General features: G+C 32.6%; 1 protein-coding gene across 1 annotated transcript; it reads left to right on the forward strand.

The window, feature by feature from the left end:
- The first annotated feature begins 531 nt into the window (after window positions 1-531).
- On the forward strand, window positions 532-4,011 carry LOC114183215 (probable leucine-rich repeat receptor-like protein kinase At1g35710). Its single transcript, XM_028070146.1, has 2 exons — window positions 532-3,544; window positions 3,695-4,011. The coding sequence occupies exons 1-2, from the start codon at window positions 532-534 to the stop codon at window positions 4,009-4,011; spliced, it is 3,330 nt and encodes a 1,109-aa protein (XP_027925947.1).
- The last annotated feature ends 13,679 nt before the right edge of the window (window positions 4,012-17,690 follow it).

Here is a 17,690-nt window from a genome sequence, read left to right on the forward strand (position 1 = left end):
TGATCATTATTTAAGAATTTTTTTTAGTGATATATTAAAGGTTTTTTCATCTTTCATAAAGTTTTGAGGTTATGTATATCTATTGAATTGAAACTTTTTTTTCTTTATAAATATTTGGACTAAAATGTTTTTATTAATACTTTCAACTGTATGTGTCTACATTTACTCGGGTATTCATTAAACACATAAATGAGAAAAACATTAATTTGACTTGAAACAGTTCAAAATACGATTTTGTAATAAGAAACTCAAAGATACGAGAAGAAGCTAGTAAAAGTAACATAAAAGAAATGTGTTAATAGCCATCTTTTAGATATATATTTAAAATGGAACTCTAAATAATAACTCTAATATCCACTTCAAAATATTTATGCAAACTAAAATAATAACTCTAAATAAAATGATAGTTCAGAACTCCTCGAAAGCATAGCGATATATAAATATATATAAACCTCTCAAAGTTGAAGCATCTTCTTCAATTTATCCAAACTGTTAGACAACCAGTGATTGAAGAGTTGATCCATAGCAGCCATGGTGTTCTTATTCCCAATGCTTCAGTCCATTAAGCTCCAATCATTATGTCTGTTTTTACTTCTAATGGTCATTTCTCTCCATGCACCATTCTCTTCCTCACTCTCACTTCAACACACAGAAGCCAACGCTTTGTTGAAGTGGAAAGCAAGCCTTCACAACCCAAGTCAAACGTTGCTATCTTCATGGAATAATGGCAATACTTCATGCAATTGGCTTGGAATTGCTTCTGACCACTCAGGATCAGTCTCCAACATCAATCTTACAAACATTGGATTAAGTGGTACGCTTCAAACTCTCAACTTTTCATCACTTCCAAACATCCTCACTCTTGATATCAGTCATAACTTCTTCAGTGGAACTATTCCTCCTCAAGTTGGGGTGTTGTCCAAACTCACTCATCTTGATTTAAGTCACAATCATCTCACTGGACCAATTCCTTCTCAAATAACTCGGTTGGTCAGTCTTCAAATTTTATACTTGGAAAAAAGTGTTTTCGATGGTTGTATTCCTGAAGAAATAGGTGCATTAAAGAATTTGAGAGAGATTTCCATTCGATTTGCCAATCTCACAGGGACAATCCCAAATTCAATTGGAAATCTATCCGTCTTGTCAAAAATTTATTTGAGGAATTGCAATCTAACAGGGTCTATTCCAAAATCTATAGGAAATTTGACCAGTCTGGTAATTCTAGATTTTTCGCAGAACAATCTTTATGGAAATATTCCTCACGAAATTGGGAATTTGCTAAACTTAAAGTTTTTGAGACTTGGACGTAATAACTTGCAAGGTTCTATTCCTCAAGAAATAGGTAATTTGATTAACCTTAGAGCTCTATATCTAGAAGGAAATAATTTATCTGGCAACATTCCTGTGGAAATTGGGAAGTTGGTAAACTTGATCAAGTTATGGCTTCTACAAAACAATCTTTCGGGTTCTATTCCTCAAGAAATTGGAATGATGACGAATTTGTTTCAACTTGATTTGTCCGATAACTTTTTGTCAGGTACAATGCCCCCTACAATTGGAAATCTCAGTAATTTATTCTTTATCTACTTGTATGACAACTATCTATCTGGATCCATTCCTACTGAAGTGGGAAAACTCCATTTTCTTCTCACCATCCAATTGCCAAACAATAATCTCTCTGGACCAATCCCATCTTCCATAGGTAATTTGGTCAATTTGGATTCTATTCGTCTTAATGGAAACAAACTCTCTGGAACAATTCCTTCCACTATTGGTAACTTAACAAAGCTCACCACACTTGTTTTATTCTCTAATAATTTAAGTGGGTACATTCCAATAGAAATGAATATGCTTACCAACCTGGAGACATTGCATTTATTTGACAATAATTTCATTGGTCATTTGCCTCACAATGTTTGCTATAGTGGAAAGTTGCTAAAGTTTACTGCTGGCAGCAACCATTTCACAGGTCCAGTACCCAGGAGTTTGAAGAATTGCTCCAGCCTCATAAGAGTTTCTGTTCCACAAAACCATTTGACAGGAAATCTAACAGAGGATTTTGGTGTATATCCACACTTGGATTACATAAACCTAAGTGAAAATAACTTTTATGGCCATATTTCTCCAAAATGGGGGAAATGCCATAATCTCACAGGCCTCAAAATCTCTAACAATAATTTATCAGGAAGCATTCCACCAGAATTAAGTCAGGCAACCAATTTACAAGTAATTCAATTGTCTTCAAATCACCTCACAGGAGACATTCCTGAACATTTAGGTAATTTGACCTATTTGTTCGAACTTTCTCTAAATAGTAATAATCTCTCGGGGAATGTTCCTATAAAAATAGCATCATTGCAAGATCTTGAGACCTTAGAACTGGGAGCAAATAGTTTTTCTGGCTTAATTCCAAATCAACTTGGTAATTTGGTCAAGTTATTACATTTGAATTTGAGCCAGAATAAATTTACGGGAAATATTCCATTCGAGTTAGGTAAATTAAAATATCTTCAAAGTCTTGATCTTAGCATGAACATTTTGAATGGAAATATACCACCATTGTTGGGAGATTTGAAAAGTTTAGAAGTATTAAATCTCTCACACAATCATCTTTCGGGTGATCTTTCCAGCCTTGATGAGATGATAGGCTTGATATCTATTGATATATCATACAACCAATTACAGGGTCCACTTCCGAACATTTTGGCCTTCCATATGGCTACAATTGAAGCATTGAGAAATAATAAAGGTTTGTGTGGTAATGTCTCAGGCTTGGAACCATGCCCAACATCACATCACAAATCTCAAAATCATAAGACTAACAAAGTCGTATTGGTATTTTTACCCATTGCTTTGGGAACTTCAATGCTAGCATTATTTCTCTTTGGAGTCTTATATCATCTTTGTCAAAGGTCAAAGACAAAAGAACATCAGATTGCAGAATCATCAGTCCAAAATCTTTTTGCGATATGGAGTTTTGATGGAAAGATGGTGTATGAGAACATTATTGAAGCAACAGAAGAGTTTGACAACAAACATGTCATTGGAGTTGGAGGACAAGGAAGTGTTTACAAAGCTGAATTGCAAACAGGTCAAATTGTTGCAGTTAAGAAACTCCATTCAGTACAAAATGGAGAAAGGTCAAATGATAAAGCTTTCAGAAGTGAAATTCAAGCTTTGACAGAGATTCGACATCGTAACATTGTGAGGTTATATGGGTATTGTTCTCATTCCCGATTCACATTTTTGGTGTATGAGTTCTTGGAAAGGGGAAGCATAGATAAGATTTTGAAAGACAATGAAGAGGCAACTGTGTTTAATTGGAAAAGAAGGATTGATTCCATTAAAGGTGTTGCAAATGCTTTATGCTATATGCATCATGATTGTTCACCTCCAATTGTTCACCGAGATATCTCAAGCAAGAATGTTCTTTTGAATTTGGAGTATGTGGCTCATGTCTCAGATTTTGGAACGGCCAAGCTTCTTAATCCTAATTCAGCCAATTGGTCCTCATTTGTGGGAACTTTTGGATATGCAGCTCCAGGTTAATTCCTTTTCTCTTTTATACTCAAAATATAATGATTTTGTAAGTTTTCTTTGTTAATCTTGTACATGTACCAAAAGATAACATGATGGGCTTGTAGGTTTTGTTTTATTTTTGGAAATATTATGACGAGTCTTTAATTTGTTATAGAACTTGCATACACGATGGAAGTGAATGAAAAATGTGATGTGTACAGCTTTGGGGTATTAGCACTGGAAATACTTTTTGGAAAGCACCCTGGAGATTTTGTAACTTCGTTAGTGTCTTCATCGAATGTGATGGAATCAACACTTGATATTCCTTCATTGATGAGTAAGCTAGATGAACGTCTCCCATATCCTGCAAAACCTACTGCTAAGGAGATAGTTTTGATTCTAAGGATGACAAATGCTTGCTTGAGTGAAAGCCCTAGCTCTCGCCCTACCATGGAGCAAGTGGTCAACGACTCTTCAATGCATAAATCATGAATAAATTAATTCCACGGTGTCATGAAGAAAGTTGAAAGGTTGAATTTAGCAAATGTGTATTACATATCAATTTTAATCCTAGTCTTAATGTATCGTGCCAGTTCTTCTCTTTTGTATTCAAGTTTTGTTTGGTCTTGTGTTGTTCAGTGATGTATTTTGTTCAATGTTGTGGGTTTATTTAAACAAATTGTTCCTTTTATATATATATATATATATATATATATAGCCTTTGTTTCGCAAGAGCTTATAAGTAGGGGTGAGCAAACTGAACATAATTGCCATACCATAGTAAATTGAACAATCATATTATACTAAAAATGCTGAACTATCTACAATAAAACTTAAATTGAACCATTTCATAGTTCACTTTTAAGAAACTGAACCTCTAAAGTTGTAGTTCATTTAATTGGGCATTAACTTAAAACTACTTCGTTAATGAAACACATATTAGCTCATTGGCACATATGTCGAAGTCAAGATGGGTTGGCCTGGTCTGGAGGTTGAGAGAGGCTAGTCCAAGACGAACATTGTGAAGGGTCGACTCGGGTCGCATGGTCAAGACGGACTAAGCCTGACCAAAGGTCAAGACAAACTAAGTCGAGTCAAAGACCGAGACAGACCAAGCCAAACCATAATAAAAATTTGGCCGAATTTGACAGAGTTGTCATGATCAAAATTTGGTCGAATTTGGCGAGTCATCCCCAAGCAAAATTTGGCCGAATTTGACCGAGTAGGCCCTGGCCAAAATTTGTCTGAATTTTACCCAATCAACCCCAGTTTAAATTCGGCCGAATTCGACCATGTCGGCTATAACATCCTGACCGGATATTACTAATTTAATTAAAAAAATATTATATGAAATGACCAAATCGCATTTATTAAATAACTTTTTTCTCAAAAATGTGGGAAAATTTAAATTTTTATTATTTCGCCATAATTCAAAATACACAGTTCCAACCGGCTATTTTAAATTCATAGTCTAATTAAAATAATTGTTTACAAGAAAACATAAAAACTCCATAAAAACTTTCCCAAGCTAGCCCCTCTTTGGCAGCGTCACTAGCTCCACCTATGACATCATCTACTCTCGTGTATCGAATTATACGATCATCGCCAAACACAAACAAATAGGGTGAGCTGACAGTATAAATAACTCAAAAAAATAAATAAAGTGCACACACACACACACACTCGACGGAGAACCATTATCCTCCAAGACTAAACGACATGACCACCATCATTTAATCCACATTCTACATCTTCAGATGGTGACCTTAACATATCCTTTGCTGCCACAAGTCACAACTTGTGGTTCCACCATGTACAAGCCACAACTCGTAGATACAGATGTCAGACTACCCTGTTACGAACCATTATCCGTAACGCCAAGTGGAGTTCCCAGTGCGAACCACAATCTGTGCTCTCGACACAAGATTAACAACATCACTGGCCACAACCTGTGATTGCTTAATCAAATGGAGACCATCTGTACGAGCCACAACTCGCACACTCACACCAGTTCCAATATCACTAGGCCATAACCCGGGATCACCACGTGTTTACCCTCCATCCCGAGCCACAACTCAAGGGATGTCATTCTGAGTCACAACTCAAGGAATGCTCCAGCAAGTCTCCACCCTAAAGCCATCATCCAAAGCATTTAAAAAAAATAACTTAACCCCTTCTGAAGGCCTACAACCTTCAGACCCAAGCATTCACTTCTTCTACTATCTACCTCCTGATTCTACACCATTTGATGATTACATTATTCGATACTTGCTATCACGAGTGTCAACTCGCCCCTCCGTCTACAGGCTACCACCAGAGGCGGAGCTCTGTGGGGGCAGGGAGGGGCCCCGACCCCCCCAAAATTTTGATTTTTTTTTATTTATATATACATATATATATATATATATATAATATAAAAATATATTTAAAATTTATTAAAATTTTTAAATTGAAGATAATATATATTTAAAATTAATAAAAATTAAATTTTTTAATTCTTTTATTTAAACATAACATTTAATGTAAATATATAATAAATATAAAATTAAATATAATAAAAAATAAAAATATTTAGGTTTAATTTTTCTTTTGGTTCCTGTTTTTATTTAAAAATGGGTTAAATATGTTTTTGGTCCCTCAAGTTTGAGCGAAATTTGGGTTTAGTCCCTCATCAAAACTTTTGACCAATTTAGTCCTTCATCTTCCAAAATGCGTAAATTTAGTCCTTTTAACCAAATTTTGTTAAATTTATCTGACATTTCAAGCGCATTTCATGATAGTATTTAAATTATTTATACTGTTTGACACATTTTTGCTTCAATGTTAACTTAAATACTATCATGAAATGCGCTCGAAACGTCAGATAAACTTAACAAAATTTGGTTAAAAGGACTAAATTCATGCATTTTGAAAGATGAAGGACTAAATTGGTCAAAAGTTTTGATGAGGGACTAATTCCAAATTTCGCTGAAACTTGAGGGACCAAAAACATATTTAACCCTTTAAAAATTGACATTAGGATTAGGTTAATTACACTAACAAAGCAAATCATTCCTATTAAAAATCTCAATTTTAATTAAAGGATCATTGATCTGTTTCGAGAAATTTAACGAAACTTATCGTAAAAGATCGAATTACATCCATTTTTCAAAAATCGAGACCAAATTGAGACTAAAAAGAATTGGAGGACTAACTTAACATTTTTAAATGAAAACATGAATAAAAAGAGTAATTAAACCAAATATTTATTAACATAATTTTTATTTTCCTTTTCATTGTCTTTTTAGTTTTTCACAAATTGTAATAATCTCTCACTCTCATATGTCTTCTTTTTGTTTTTAAAGAAAAAAAGTTAGAGATAAACTCATTATATTTCTCATTTATCCTCTTTTTTTCCCGTCTTTTGTCTTACTTGATAATGAAAACGTTCTTTTTTTTACTCTCATGAGCTTTTTGTATATTCTTTTTTTTATGAATATGGAAAAAAATAATAGTGTATTATGTATTAATAATAATGAATATATATATATTTTTTTAATAATTATGTGTCTTAATTTTTTATTAGATTATGATCAATTATTTTTTGGTATTATTTACAAGAAAGGTATATTGATAAAGAATGAAAGAATAAATTAATCGTTTAAGAGTGATGAAAAGGAAATTAATTATTGACTAAAACAAGATATATTCAACTTCACATATTTTAAAGCATTATACTAATGATAACAAATGTTCCGTTAAAGAAGTTATTTTTTGAAGCATTATACCAATGATTGAATCTAATGATCTCAAAATTATATTACTTTGGCCCCTCCTACGTTTTTGGTCAAGATCCGCCACTGGCTACCACCATATAGACCACACGTGGGAATTATTCAGTCACGGACCGCAATTCGTATTCATCACAAGACTATCAATCTCACTGGCTACAATCATGAAGGGTAATCAAGTGAACCATCTGTACTAGTAATAATATTTCAGGGGTATTTCCTATACAAATATCATCATTATAAAATCTTGAGACCTTAGAGCTCGGAGCAAATAGTTTTTCTGGCTTAATTCCAAATCAACTTGCTAATTTGGTCAAGTTACTACATTTGAATTTGAGCCAAAATAAATTTAGGAAAAATATTCCCTCCAAGTTTGGTAAATTAAAATATCTTCAAAGTCTTAGATCTTAGCATGAATACTTTGAGTGGAAAAATACCTCCCATGCTAGGAGATATGAAAAGCTTAGAAACATTAAATCTCTCACACAATCATCTTTCGAACGATCTCCAGCTTTGATGGGTTGATAAGTTTGATATCTGTTGATATATCATACAACGAATTACAGGGTCCACTTCCGAACATTTCAACCTTCAATATGGCTACAATCGAAATATTGAGAAATAATAAAGGCTTGTGTGGTAATGTCTCTGGCGTGGTACCTTGCCCAACATCACGTCACAAATATCAAAATCATGAGACTAACATATATAGTCATATTGGTATTTTTTACCTATTGGTTTTTGCATTTCTGTGCTAGCATTATTTCTCTTTGGAGTTTCATATCTTTTTCGAAGGTCAAAGAAAAAAGAACATTCAGATCCATAATCATCAAGCAAAATCCATTTGCGATATGGAGTTTTGACAGAAAGATGGTGTATGAGAACATAATTGAAGCCACAAAACACTTTGACAATGAACATATCATTGGAGTTGGATGACAAGGAAGTGTTTACAAAGGTGAATTGCAAACGGGTCAAGTCGTTGCTGATAAGAAACTCCATTCATTACAAAATGGAGAAATGTCAAATGTTAAAGCTTTCACAAGTGAACTTCAAGCTTTGACAAAGATTCGACATCGTAACATTGTGAGGTTATATGGGTATTGTTTCCATTCTCGATTCTTATTTTTGGTGTATGAGTTCTTGGAAAGGGAAGCATAGATAAGATTTTAAAAGAAGATGAAGAGGTAATTGATAAAGATATTATATATCTTCTGCTTTTATTTATATTGATAGAGATATCATATATTTGATTCTCTCTTATTATTATCAAATATTATGTTTTATTAGGTTTTACTTTTCTATATGATGAGACATTGTACTCTATATATTGAACAAAAAGGTTCTAATAAATTAGTAAGCAAGCTCTCTTTGAATTATTTTTCACCAAACACTTATTGTCCGTTTCTGTACGCATTTTTGTACGCATGCTTCCTTCTCTCATGGTTTATACATACTAACATGGTATCAGAGCCAGGTTAGAGCCTATCCTAGTAAGATTTTTTGGACATTCTATTCCACCCATTATCAAGCCGCTAACGGACCACCCATTTCTAGATGTACGCACGAGATGTATATATCTCGGTGTGAGGGGTGTGTTGGAAGTCTCACATCGACTAGAGATAAGGTAATTTCATAGTATATAAGTAGGGTGTAAACCTCACCTTACAAGTTGGTTTTGTGGGATTGAGTTAGGCTTAAAACTTCACTTCTAACATACTCTAAATTTAATAATTCTATAGCTTTTCTTTACTAGTCTTGTACTTGTTCCAAAAGATTATAATAGGCTTGTATGTTTTGTCTTATTTTTGTGAAATATTATGATAACTCCTTAATTTCACAAGAGAACTTGCATGCACGATAGAAATAAATGAAAAATGTGACGTATATAGCTTTGGGTATTCATACTGGAAATACTTTTTGGAGAGCATCTGAGATATTTTATAAATTCATTATTGATGTCTTCTTCGTCGAATGCCATGAATTCAAAACTTGGTGTTCCTTCATTGATTCATTGATTGGTAAGTTAGATGAACGTCTTCCACATCCGACAAAACCAGTTGTTAAAAAGATAGATTCAATTGTAAGGATGGAAAATGCTTGCTTGTCTCCCTCGTTCTCGTCCTACCATGGAGCTAGTTGCCAACTTCTTTTCAATATACAAATCATATTCATTAGATTGATTACAAGGTTGAATTTACCAAATATGCATTATCTTGTAACTTTCATCCTAGTCTTGATGTTCCGTGACTGTTCCTCTCTTTTGTATCTGAATTTCGTTTGGTCATGTGCTGTTTAACTGGCAAATTTAGTTCAGTGTCGTGGGTTTGTTTATAAAAGGTGGTGAATTATATTTTTAAAAGAATTAATTTTAATTTCATATGAATTCAAATTTGGTATTTTATACTTTGGAGATCTTCTGTTTTTGATAAACAGAAATATTATCGTAGTTATATATATATATATATATATATATATATATATATATATATATATATATATATATAAAGATGCAGTGTTTTGGAATACTTATTCCTTCTGTCAGTTTAACTTGCAAAAAGGGTAAAATTTTCAATGGATCTGTGATGTATTTTTTTGATTTGTTTACTATCTACGTAATTGGGTATATATTTTTGTATTTAGGAATGTATAATACTGTATTCCAAATTGTATAAATTAAATTACATTTGTATTCTTAATTATATAATTTAAAATGTATTTTTTATTTTATATTTCAAAATATACAATTTCAAATACAAAATATTTACAATTGGATATAGAAAAATTTATGAAGATATAGATTAAAATTATGGAGGTACAGGAAAAAATAACTGTTATATGTAGCCATACAACGTAATCCAAGCTAACTCATTATAGGTCCCTTTTATTGTCATCCCTATGGGGCTTCTCCCTACATCTCCAACCGTTTCTTTTGTACTTCCAAAAACATATATAATTTTATCTTTGCCCATAGTAAAATGTGAAAAAGATAAAAAAAGTAACTGTCTCTCTTTGCATTCACTGGACCCCTACTTTTTTATATTACTGCAACACACTCTCCTCCCATACATGCGCCACTTTCTTCACAATCCTCACATCACATTCACAAATACAACACTCACAATGCATCACTCCAGCCGTTACTCACCACACTCACTAAACACTCCACTCAAACCTAATGCACACAAACCCATGCCACTCATGTTCACGACACACACACACTAATTTCACTCACCACACTCATTTCTTTTCTCTCATTCACTATCACTCACCAGTAGTACCGTTAACGCCACCATTCCAGTCGCGCCGACCACAAAATCGGCATGAGGAAGATGATCTTCTCCACTGCAGCGTTCAATCTCGCGCCACCATCTTCATCAACATAACCAACGCACAGTCATGAAACAATGGAAGCCACTGCAGCTTCCTCCGTCCTCTTTGCACCGCTGCAGCGAAATGTTTGCGAGAGAAAATGCAGCAGCGAATGCACCATCCTTTCTCCTCGTGCACTAGCGGAATTCGAATTTAAAAATTTCAGAAACGAAATTTGTGATCCGTTTCAGAAAAGTATGAAACGGATCCCGAAATCCGTTTCATAAAAAAACATGAAAATTTATGAAACAGATTTTGGGATCCGTTTCATACTTTTCTGAAACGGATCACGAATTCCGTTTCTGGAAAAAAATATTTAAAATTTGTGAAACAGAATTCGTAATCCGTTTCAAAAAAGTATGAAACGGATCCCAAAAACTGTTTCATAAAAAAACATGAAAATTTATGAAACGGATTTTGGGATCCGTTTCATACTTTTCTGAAACGGATCACAAATTCCGTTTCTGAAAAAAAAATGAAAATTTGTGAAACAGAATTCGTAATCCGTTTCAGAAAAGTATGAAACGGAATCCGTTTCATAAAAAAACATGGAAACTTATGAAACGGATTTCGAGATCCGTTTCATACTTTTCTGAAACGGATCACGAATTCCGTTTCTGGAAGAAAAAAATTAAAAAATACCAAACGGATTTTAAAATCCATTTCGCTTTTACTTGAAACGGATCACAAAATATGTTTCACATAATAAAAAGGAAAAAAATTACAAAAATGATATTAACATTCCAACCATTCAAATTAAATTCCAAAACATTCTAGGAGGAGGATAACCTGTCAGCAGAGAAGACAAGAGAAGAGCTTTCCAAAAAAAATGAACGAAATTGAACCTCAGATGCATGCTAGGTGTGTGCTGCGAGAGAGAAAAGCGAGTGTGCACTGTGCATGTGTGTGTATACGTGAAAAGTTTTAGGTGTGAGTGTAATTTGATGTGTTGTGGTGAGTGAGAAAAATGTAAAATCGTGAGTGTTTTGTGCTTGAATTAGGTGAGTGAAGTGAGTGATGAGTGATTTAGGAAGGTGAGTGAATAATGAGTGAAAAGGGTGAGTGAAGTGAGGTAGGAGAATGGAGTATGGGTTCCACTACTGTGTGTAAGGAGAAAATGGTCATTTTTGGAGGTACAGGAGAATCCTTTGGGGTGCAGGAAGAACCCCCCACCCCTATTGTTTTTTAACTGTAGCCCATTTCTCTTTCTTTTTTCATATTTGACGAAATATCTTCATTGAAAAAAAGATATTTTTACCAACATGTTTTAATACGATCTAATTTAAGGAATAATTTAAAACTATTTTAGATATTTATTATTTTTCCTGCTATTGTTTCTAAAATTTTATTTAGCAGGTAATTCCTTCGTGGATAATTATTTCCTACAAAATTATAAAATTCGCAAGTATTTTCTATAAAATTTGTTGCGAGAAGTGTTTCATACAAAATATTTTGCAAAAACAAAAAATTGGTAGCAATATGCAATTTTTTTTTTCATAACAAAATTTATAAGTATTTCCTACAAAAAATTTTCAAAACAAAATTTGTAGGAAATATGAGTTTTTTAAGTACTCATTGAGCCCTCAATATTTTGAAACTAAATTTATTTTTCAATTATCTTTACCACGTTAGATTTTTCTATTACTTATTTGACATGACAATTATCTTCACTATCACTCAACTTAAATATCGTCAAATAATATTTTGTTGCAACATATCAAAATGAGGAGGATCTCTCAGATCTACTAAAGCTAATAAAAATTAAAAATTTATAAAATAAAAATATAAAAATATAATATTAGAAAAATAATAAAATTATAAATTATAAATTCATAAAATTAAGAAATTATGAAGTATAAAATAAAAATTTATAATTTTATAACTTTATAATTTAATAAATTTACAATTTTATGATTATACAATTTTATAGTTTTTAAATTTTAATTTTTTTTATTTATTAATTTATGATTTATAATTTTATAAAATAAAAATAAATAAAAAATATATAGTATTACAAAAATAAAAAAATATAAATATAAATTTATAAAATTAAGAAATTATGAAATATAAAATAAAAATTTATTATTTTATACTTTTATAAAATAATAACATGATATAAATTTAGAAAATTATAAATCTTAAAATTAAGAAATTGTAAAATTTAAAAAATTTAAAAACTATAAAATTATAAAATCATAAAAATATAAATTTATTAAATTTTAAAAACATAAAATTATAAAATTATATATTTTGATTTTATATTTCATAATTTTATAAATATATAATGATATATTTTTTTATTTTGTAATTTTATTTATTTTTTATTTTTTAAATTTTGTATTTTATAAATTTGTAGTTGTTATTAGCTTTAAGAATAATTTTAGATCAATACAATATCAAATCTTTGAAAGAGATCCTCGTCAATATGATTTTTTGGAAAAAAGTATTATGTGGTGATATTTAAAAGGGTTGATGAAGCAAGATAATTGCCACATCATTTAAATAACAGAAAAAAAAATCTAAAGACAGTAAATTGAAAAATTTTATAAAATTTTAAAGACTTAATAGATCACAAAAATTTAATAAGTACTCAAATAAAAGTTTCCAAATCTATTATAGATCCAAAACATAATTAAGCCTGTAAAATTATATCTAACTTACTAATAGTAACTAATTATTTTGGTCTCTAAAATTATATGTGTCGGTCAGATGACTCAACTGCATTGGATGCATTACTAAATTATAGAGACGAATTTTATATTTCCACAAAAAAATTATATACAACATACAAAATTCTATCTATATTATTGTTTGCAGAAATTGTGTTGTCAATATCAAATGATTTCTATTAAAGTAAGGGTTAATGAATTGTGACTATAAAAAGCTTGACAACTTTAAAGTGTCATAGGTATTTTGGATTATATATATATATATATATATATATATATATATATATATATATATATATATATATATATATATATATTAAAGGGTTAAATATGTTTTTATTTTTTTAACTTTTAGTAAAAATTGGAAATAGTTTTTTTTCAAAATTTTAGATTAATTTAGTTCTCAATTTTAGAAATATGTGTATTTAGTCATTTTAACTATTTTTTTAGTTTATTTGATATTTCAGGCTTATTTTATAGTAGTATTTGAGTTATCTACATTGTTTAACTCATTTTCACTTCAATGTTAGTTGAAAGACGCATTTAAAACATCAAATAAATTTAATAAAATTTGATTAAAACAATTAAATTCACCCAGTGTTTAAAGATGATGTACTAAATTAATCCAAAATTTTAAAAGAAGACTAATTTCAATTCACTCAAAGTTAAAAAACAAAACATATGTTAACATATATATATATATATATATATATATATATATATATATATTAACATAAGTTAAGCCACGCATAGCTTCACTGTTATTTATTTATATTATTATGTTTCATATTTCGCTTACTGTTAACACTACGTTATAATTACTCAATATTAAATATATAATCTTAGGGTTCAATTTTTGTCTCGCAAGCATATATTGACCTTTCATTATTTCTTAATTTTACTAATTCTTGGTGTCAGGGTAGAGTACGTTCAACCAATTGTTAACATATGTTATTATTTTATTGGTGCATTAGAGTCAATTTTACTGAATTTAATAACATTAGAAAGTTAGATATATATACAAGTTACGTTTTAATAGATGGTAACCAATCTCTTTCCCTAATTATAGGTTTATTTGTTGAACGGGAGTTTTGTTTTTATTTCCGTAATTGTGTGTTCTTTTTCTTCTTCTTTTTAATTAATAAATGTTGACACATGATTGCAAATTGTTAGGTTCACAAAGAGGTTTCACTAGGGAGATATAACACCAATGAGACCTGAGTCCAATTACATAAGGTATTGACACCACTCTCAACCCAAAACCTTAAGACAATAGGTTTATGGGTCTTTATTCTTATATAGTGCTCTACTTTCTCATTTGTAGTCAATGTGGGACTTAGACTCACACTTGGATTCTTAACAATCTCCCCCTCAATGGTGAGTCCCTTCAACTACATTGGTACACTCCCTCTCAGACTCACACTTCTCTCAAGGGTGAGTCCCTTCACTCTCCCTCCGACGGAAGCATTCCTCTTGCTACTCATTTTAAATTGATTGTTAAACAGAGTCCTTCAAATGAAGCTGAGAAGGCATATATGAGTAGAGTTCCTTATGCATCTGCAGTGGGCAGTTTGATGTATGCAATGGTGTGCACAAGACCAGATATGCACATGTTGTTGGTACAGTCAGTCAATTTTTGTCAAACCCAGGTAGAGAGCATTGGAATGCTGTGAAATAGATTTTGAGATATCTTCATGGTATTGTTGATATGAAGCTTTGTTTTGGAGGTGATAAGCCTAATTTGGTGGGATACTTAGATTCAGATATGGCTGGAGACATTGATTCCAGGAAGTCCACCTCGAGCTATTTGATTACTTTTGCAAGGGGAGTTGTGGCTTGGCAATCAAGACTGCAAAGTTGTGTAGCATTGTCTACTACAGAGGCGGAGTTCATTGTCATTACAGAAGCATGCAAGGAGTTGTTATGGTTGAAGAAATTCTTGCAGGAGCTTGGTTTTAGACAAGATAACTATTCATTGTTTGTTGATAGTAGAGTGTTATCCATCTTGGTAAGAATCCAACTTTCCATTCTAGATCCAAACTTATTGATGTTAGGTATCATTGGATACGTGATACTTTGGATGCTAAGCTGTTGGCAATGGAAAAAATTCATACAGATGATAATGGTGCTGATATGATGACTAAAGCATTGCCAAGAAGAAAGTTTGAAGTTTGTTGTGAGATCGCCGGTTTGACGGTTATCTCCACATATATAATTGTGAGGGGGAGATTTGTTAGGTATTAGGCTCCTTTCCTATGTGGAGAAAAGGCCCAAAAACATGAGAAGCCCATGTCTCGCTCAACCTCATAGAGAGGGGGCTGTAAAATAAATAGAGAGGCAAAACAATAGAGTCATGACACACTCAAAAACCTAACACGTAGAGGGAGAGATAGAGGAAAAAATCTGTTCACGTTTTTTACAGAGCTGTCACCGTAAAATCGACACTGCGGATTCGTTCACCGTTAGATCAGACTGAAAATTTTACAGCAGGTTCAGAACACATTGTTCTTCATTCTGACTGGTCGGATCGTTGATACGAGATTTGAGTTGGAATACATTAATTTCGCGCAACAATAGTGATTTTATAAATTTTTCTTCTCTGGTTCTTCTCTATTTGAAAGCTTTGTTGCTTTGCTATTTGATTGGGTGTTGGCACTAATTTGTGCAGTTGATTGAGACTCATTTGTACTCTTGTTGATCATAGTGGAACTATTTCTTTGGTCTGGACGACTCGTGGGTTTTACCCTTTAACCGCTGTAAGCACTTTGAAAATAAAAAATGGAGTCTGTAACATATTACATCAGTTAAGGTGTGAAGCGGCGGCAGCAGCGGGAAGCGGCAGCAGCGGAAAACCAACGGCAACAGTAGTAAGTGGGAAGCTTTAGACCACCAACGTCGGAGAACCCTCGACGACGCGGTGGTGCGATGGAATGACGGCAGCGCGAATAGGCGCGGTTCGGAGCTTGACTAACGGTGGAGGAACTCCCAAGAAGCGGCGTCGTTGTTCGAATAGCGGAGAGCGGCTCCGTGAATGGTGGCGCGATTCGCGAAGGTGGAGGAGCAGGTGCGTTGAACGAAGAGCGGCAACACAAAGAGGGTGTGCGCAGAGGAAAGGAGTGGCTGCGCGGAGGAGAAGAGAAAGTGCGACGCCTGCGCGGAGGAGTGGTTGCGTGGAGGAGCGGTCGCGCGAGGAGAACCTGCGATGTTGTGCGGTGGCCGTGCAGTGCTGGTGTGGAGCGCCTGCCTGGAGGAGTGGTTGCGTGGAGGAGCGGCCGCGCGAGGAGAACCTGCGGTGCTGGTATGGTGCAGTGGCCGTGTGGTGCTGGTGTGGTGCGGTGGTCGTGCAGTGTGCGGTGCTACTGTGGTGCGGTGTGGTGGTTGGGAAACGAAGAGCGAAGAGAATGAAGAAAGCGCGAAGACGAAAAGGAGAAATGAGGGGGAAACCCCTGCTGAGAAAAATAATGGGTACTACATCGGTTAAACGGGGGAACCGATGTAGTATAACTATTCAACCTACTTTTTTATTTAATTTTTTAAAAAAAATGGGTATTACATCGGGTGTGTTGGGGAACCGATGTAATATAGTTCGTAGAAATTTCAAAAATGCCATCGCGCACTGTACTACATTGTTTTTCGTGTAACTGATGTAATATCTTGTCGTAATATATCATTTATGCACTAGTGTCAGAAGAGTTTTCCACGTTAAAAATTTTTGGTGTCTTTATTTATGATTGTGGTGATTTATTATTGATGCTCTTTGATAGTTGCTCCTTCTCATAGATTCTTGCAAGTTAGGAGAAATTATATCTACTGTATTATGTAGTATATTGTTTGTGGTGTTGTTTTTCCAATCACAAACAATACATATACATTCGTGTTTTTCACGTAATTATAAGAAAAATTAAATAATATCTCACCAATTATAAAATGCTTTGAAATATTATTTGACGTAAATTTGAGTTTATAGAGTATTGTTTTTTATACTTATATCAGAAAATTATTCATACAATTACCTATTTAACACCTACTATCTTTTTACCAACATGTTTTAATGTGATCTGCAAATAACCAGATTTCTTAAGTATAATTTGAGGTATGATTTCTGGACATGTGTTTAGAGAAGCATATGTTGTAAAATATTTACGTCTTATAATCTGGAAGTATCTGTTGACTCTTGACAAACATATACTCTAGATTCATGCACTAGAACAAATTTTATTTTATTTATTACAACATTATACAATTGTTTCTAAAAAGATATTTAGTTTTAGTTAAGTATTAGGCTATCTATCATTACCGGAAAAAAATATTTGCAATATCAACATATAGAAACTCTTTTTTACCGATGAATTGAATTTTC

The sequence above is a fragment of the Vigna unguiculata genome, chromosome 5, assembly GCF_004118075.2.
Source record: "Vigna unguiculata cultivar IT97K-499-35 chromosome 5, ASM411807v1, whole genome shotgun sequence".
Lineage (NCBI taxonomy): Eukaryota > Viridiplantae > Streptophyta > Magnoliopsida > Fabales > Fabaceae > Vigna > Vigna unguiculata.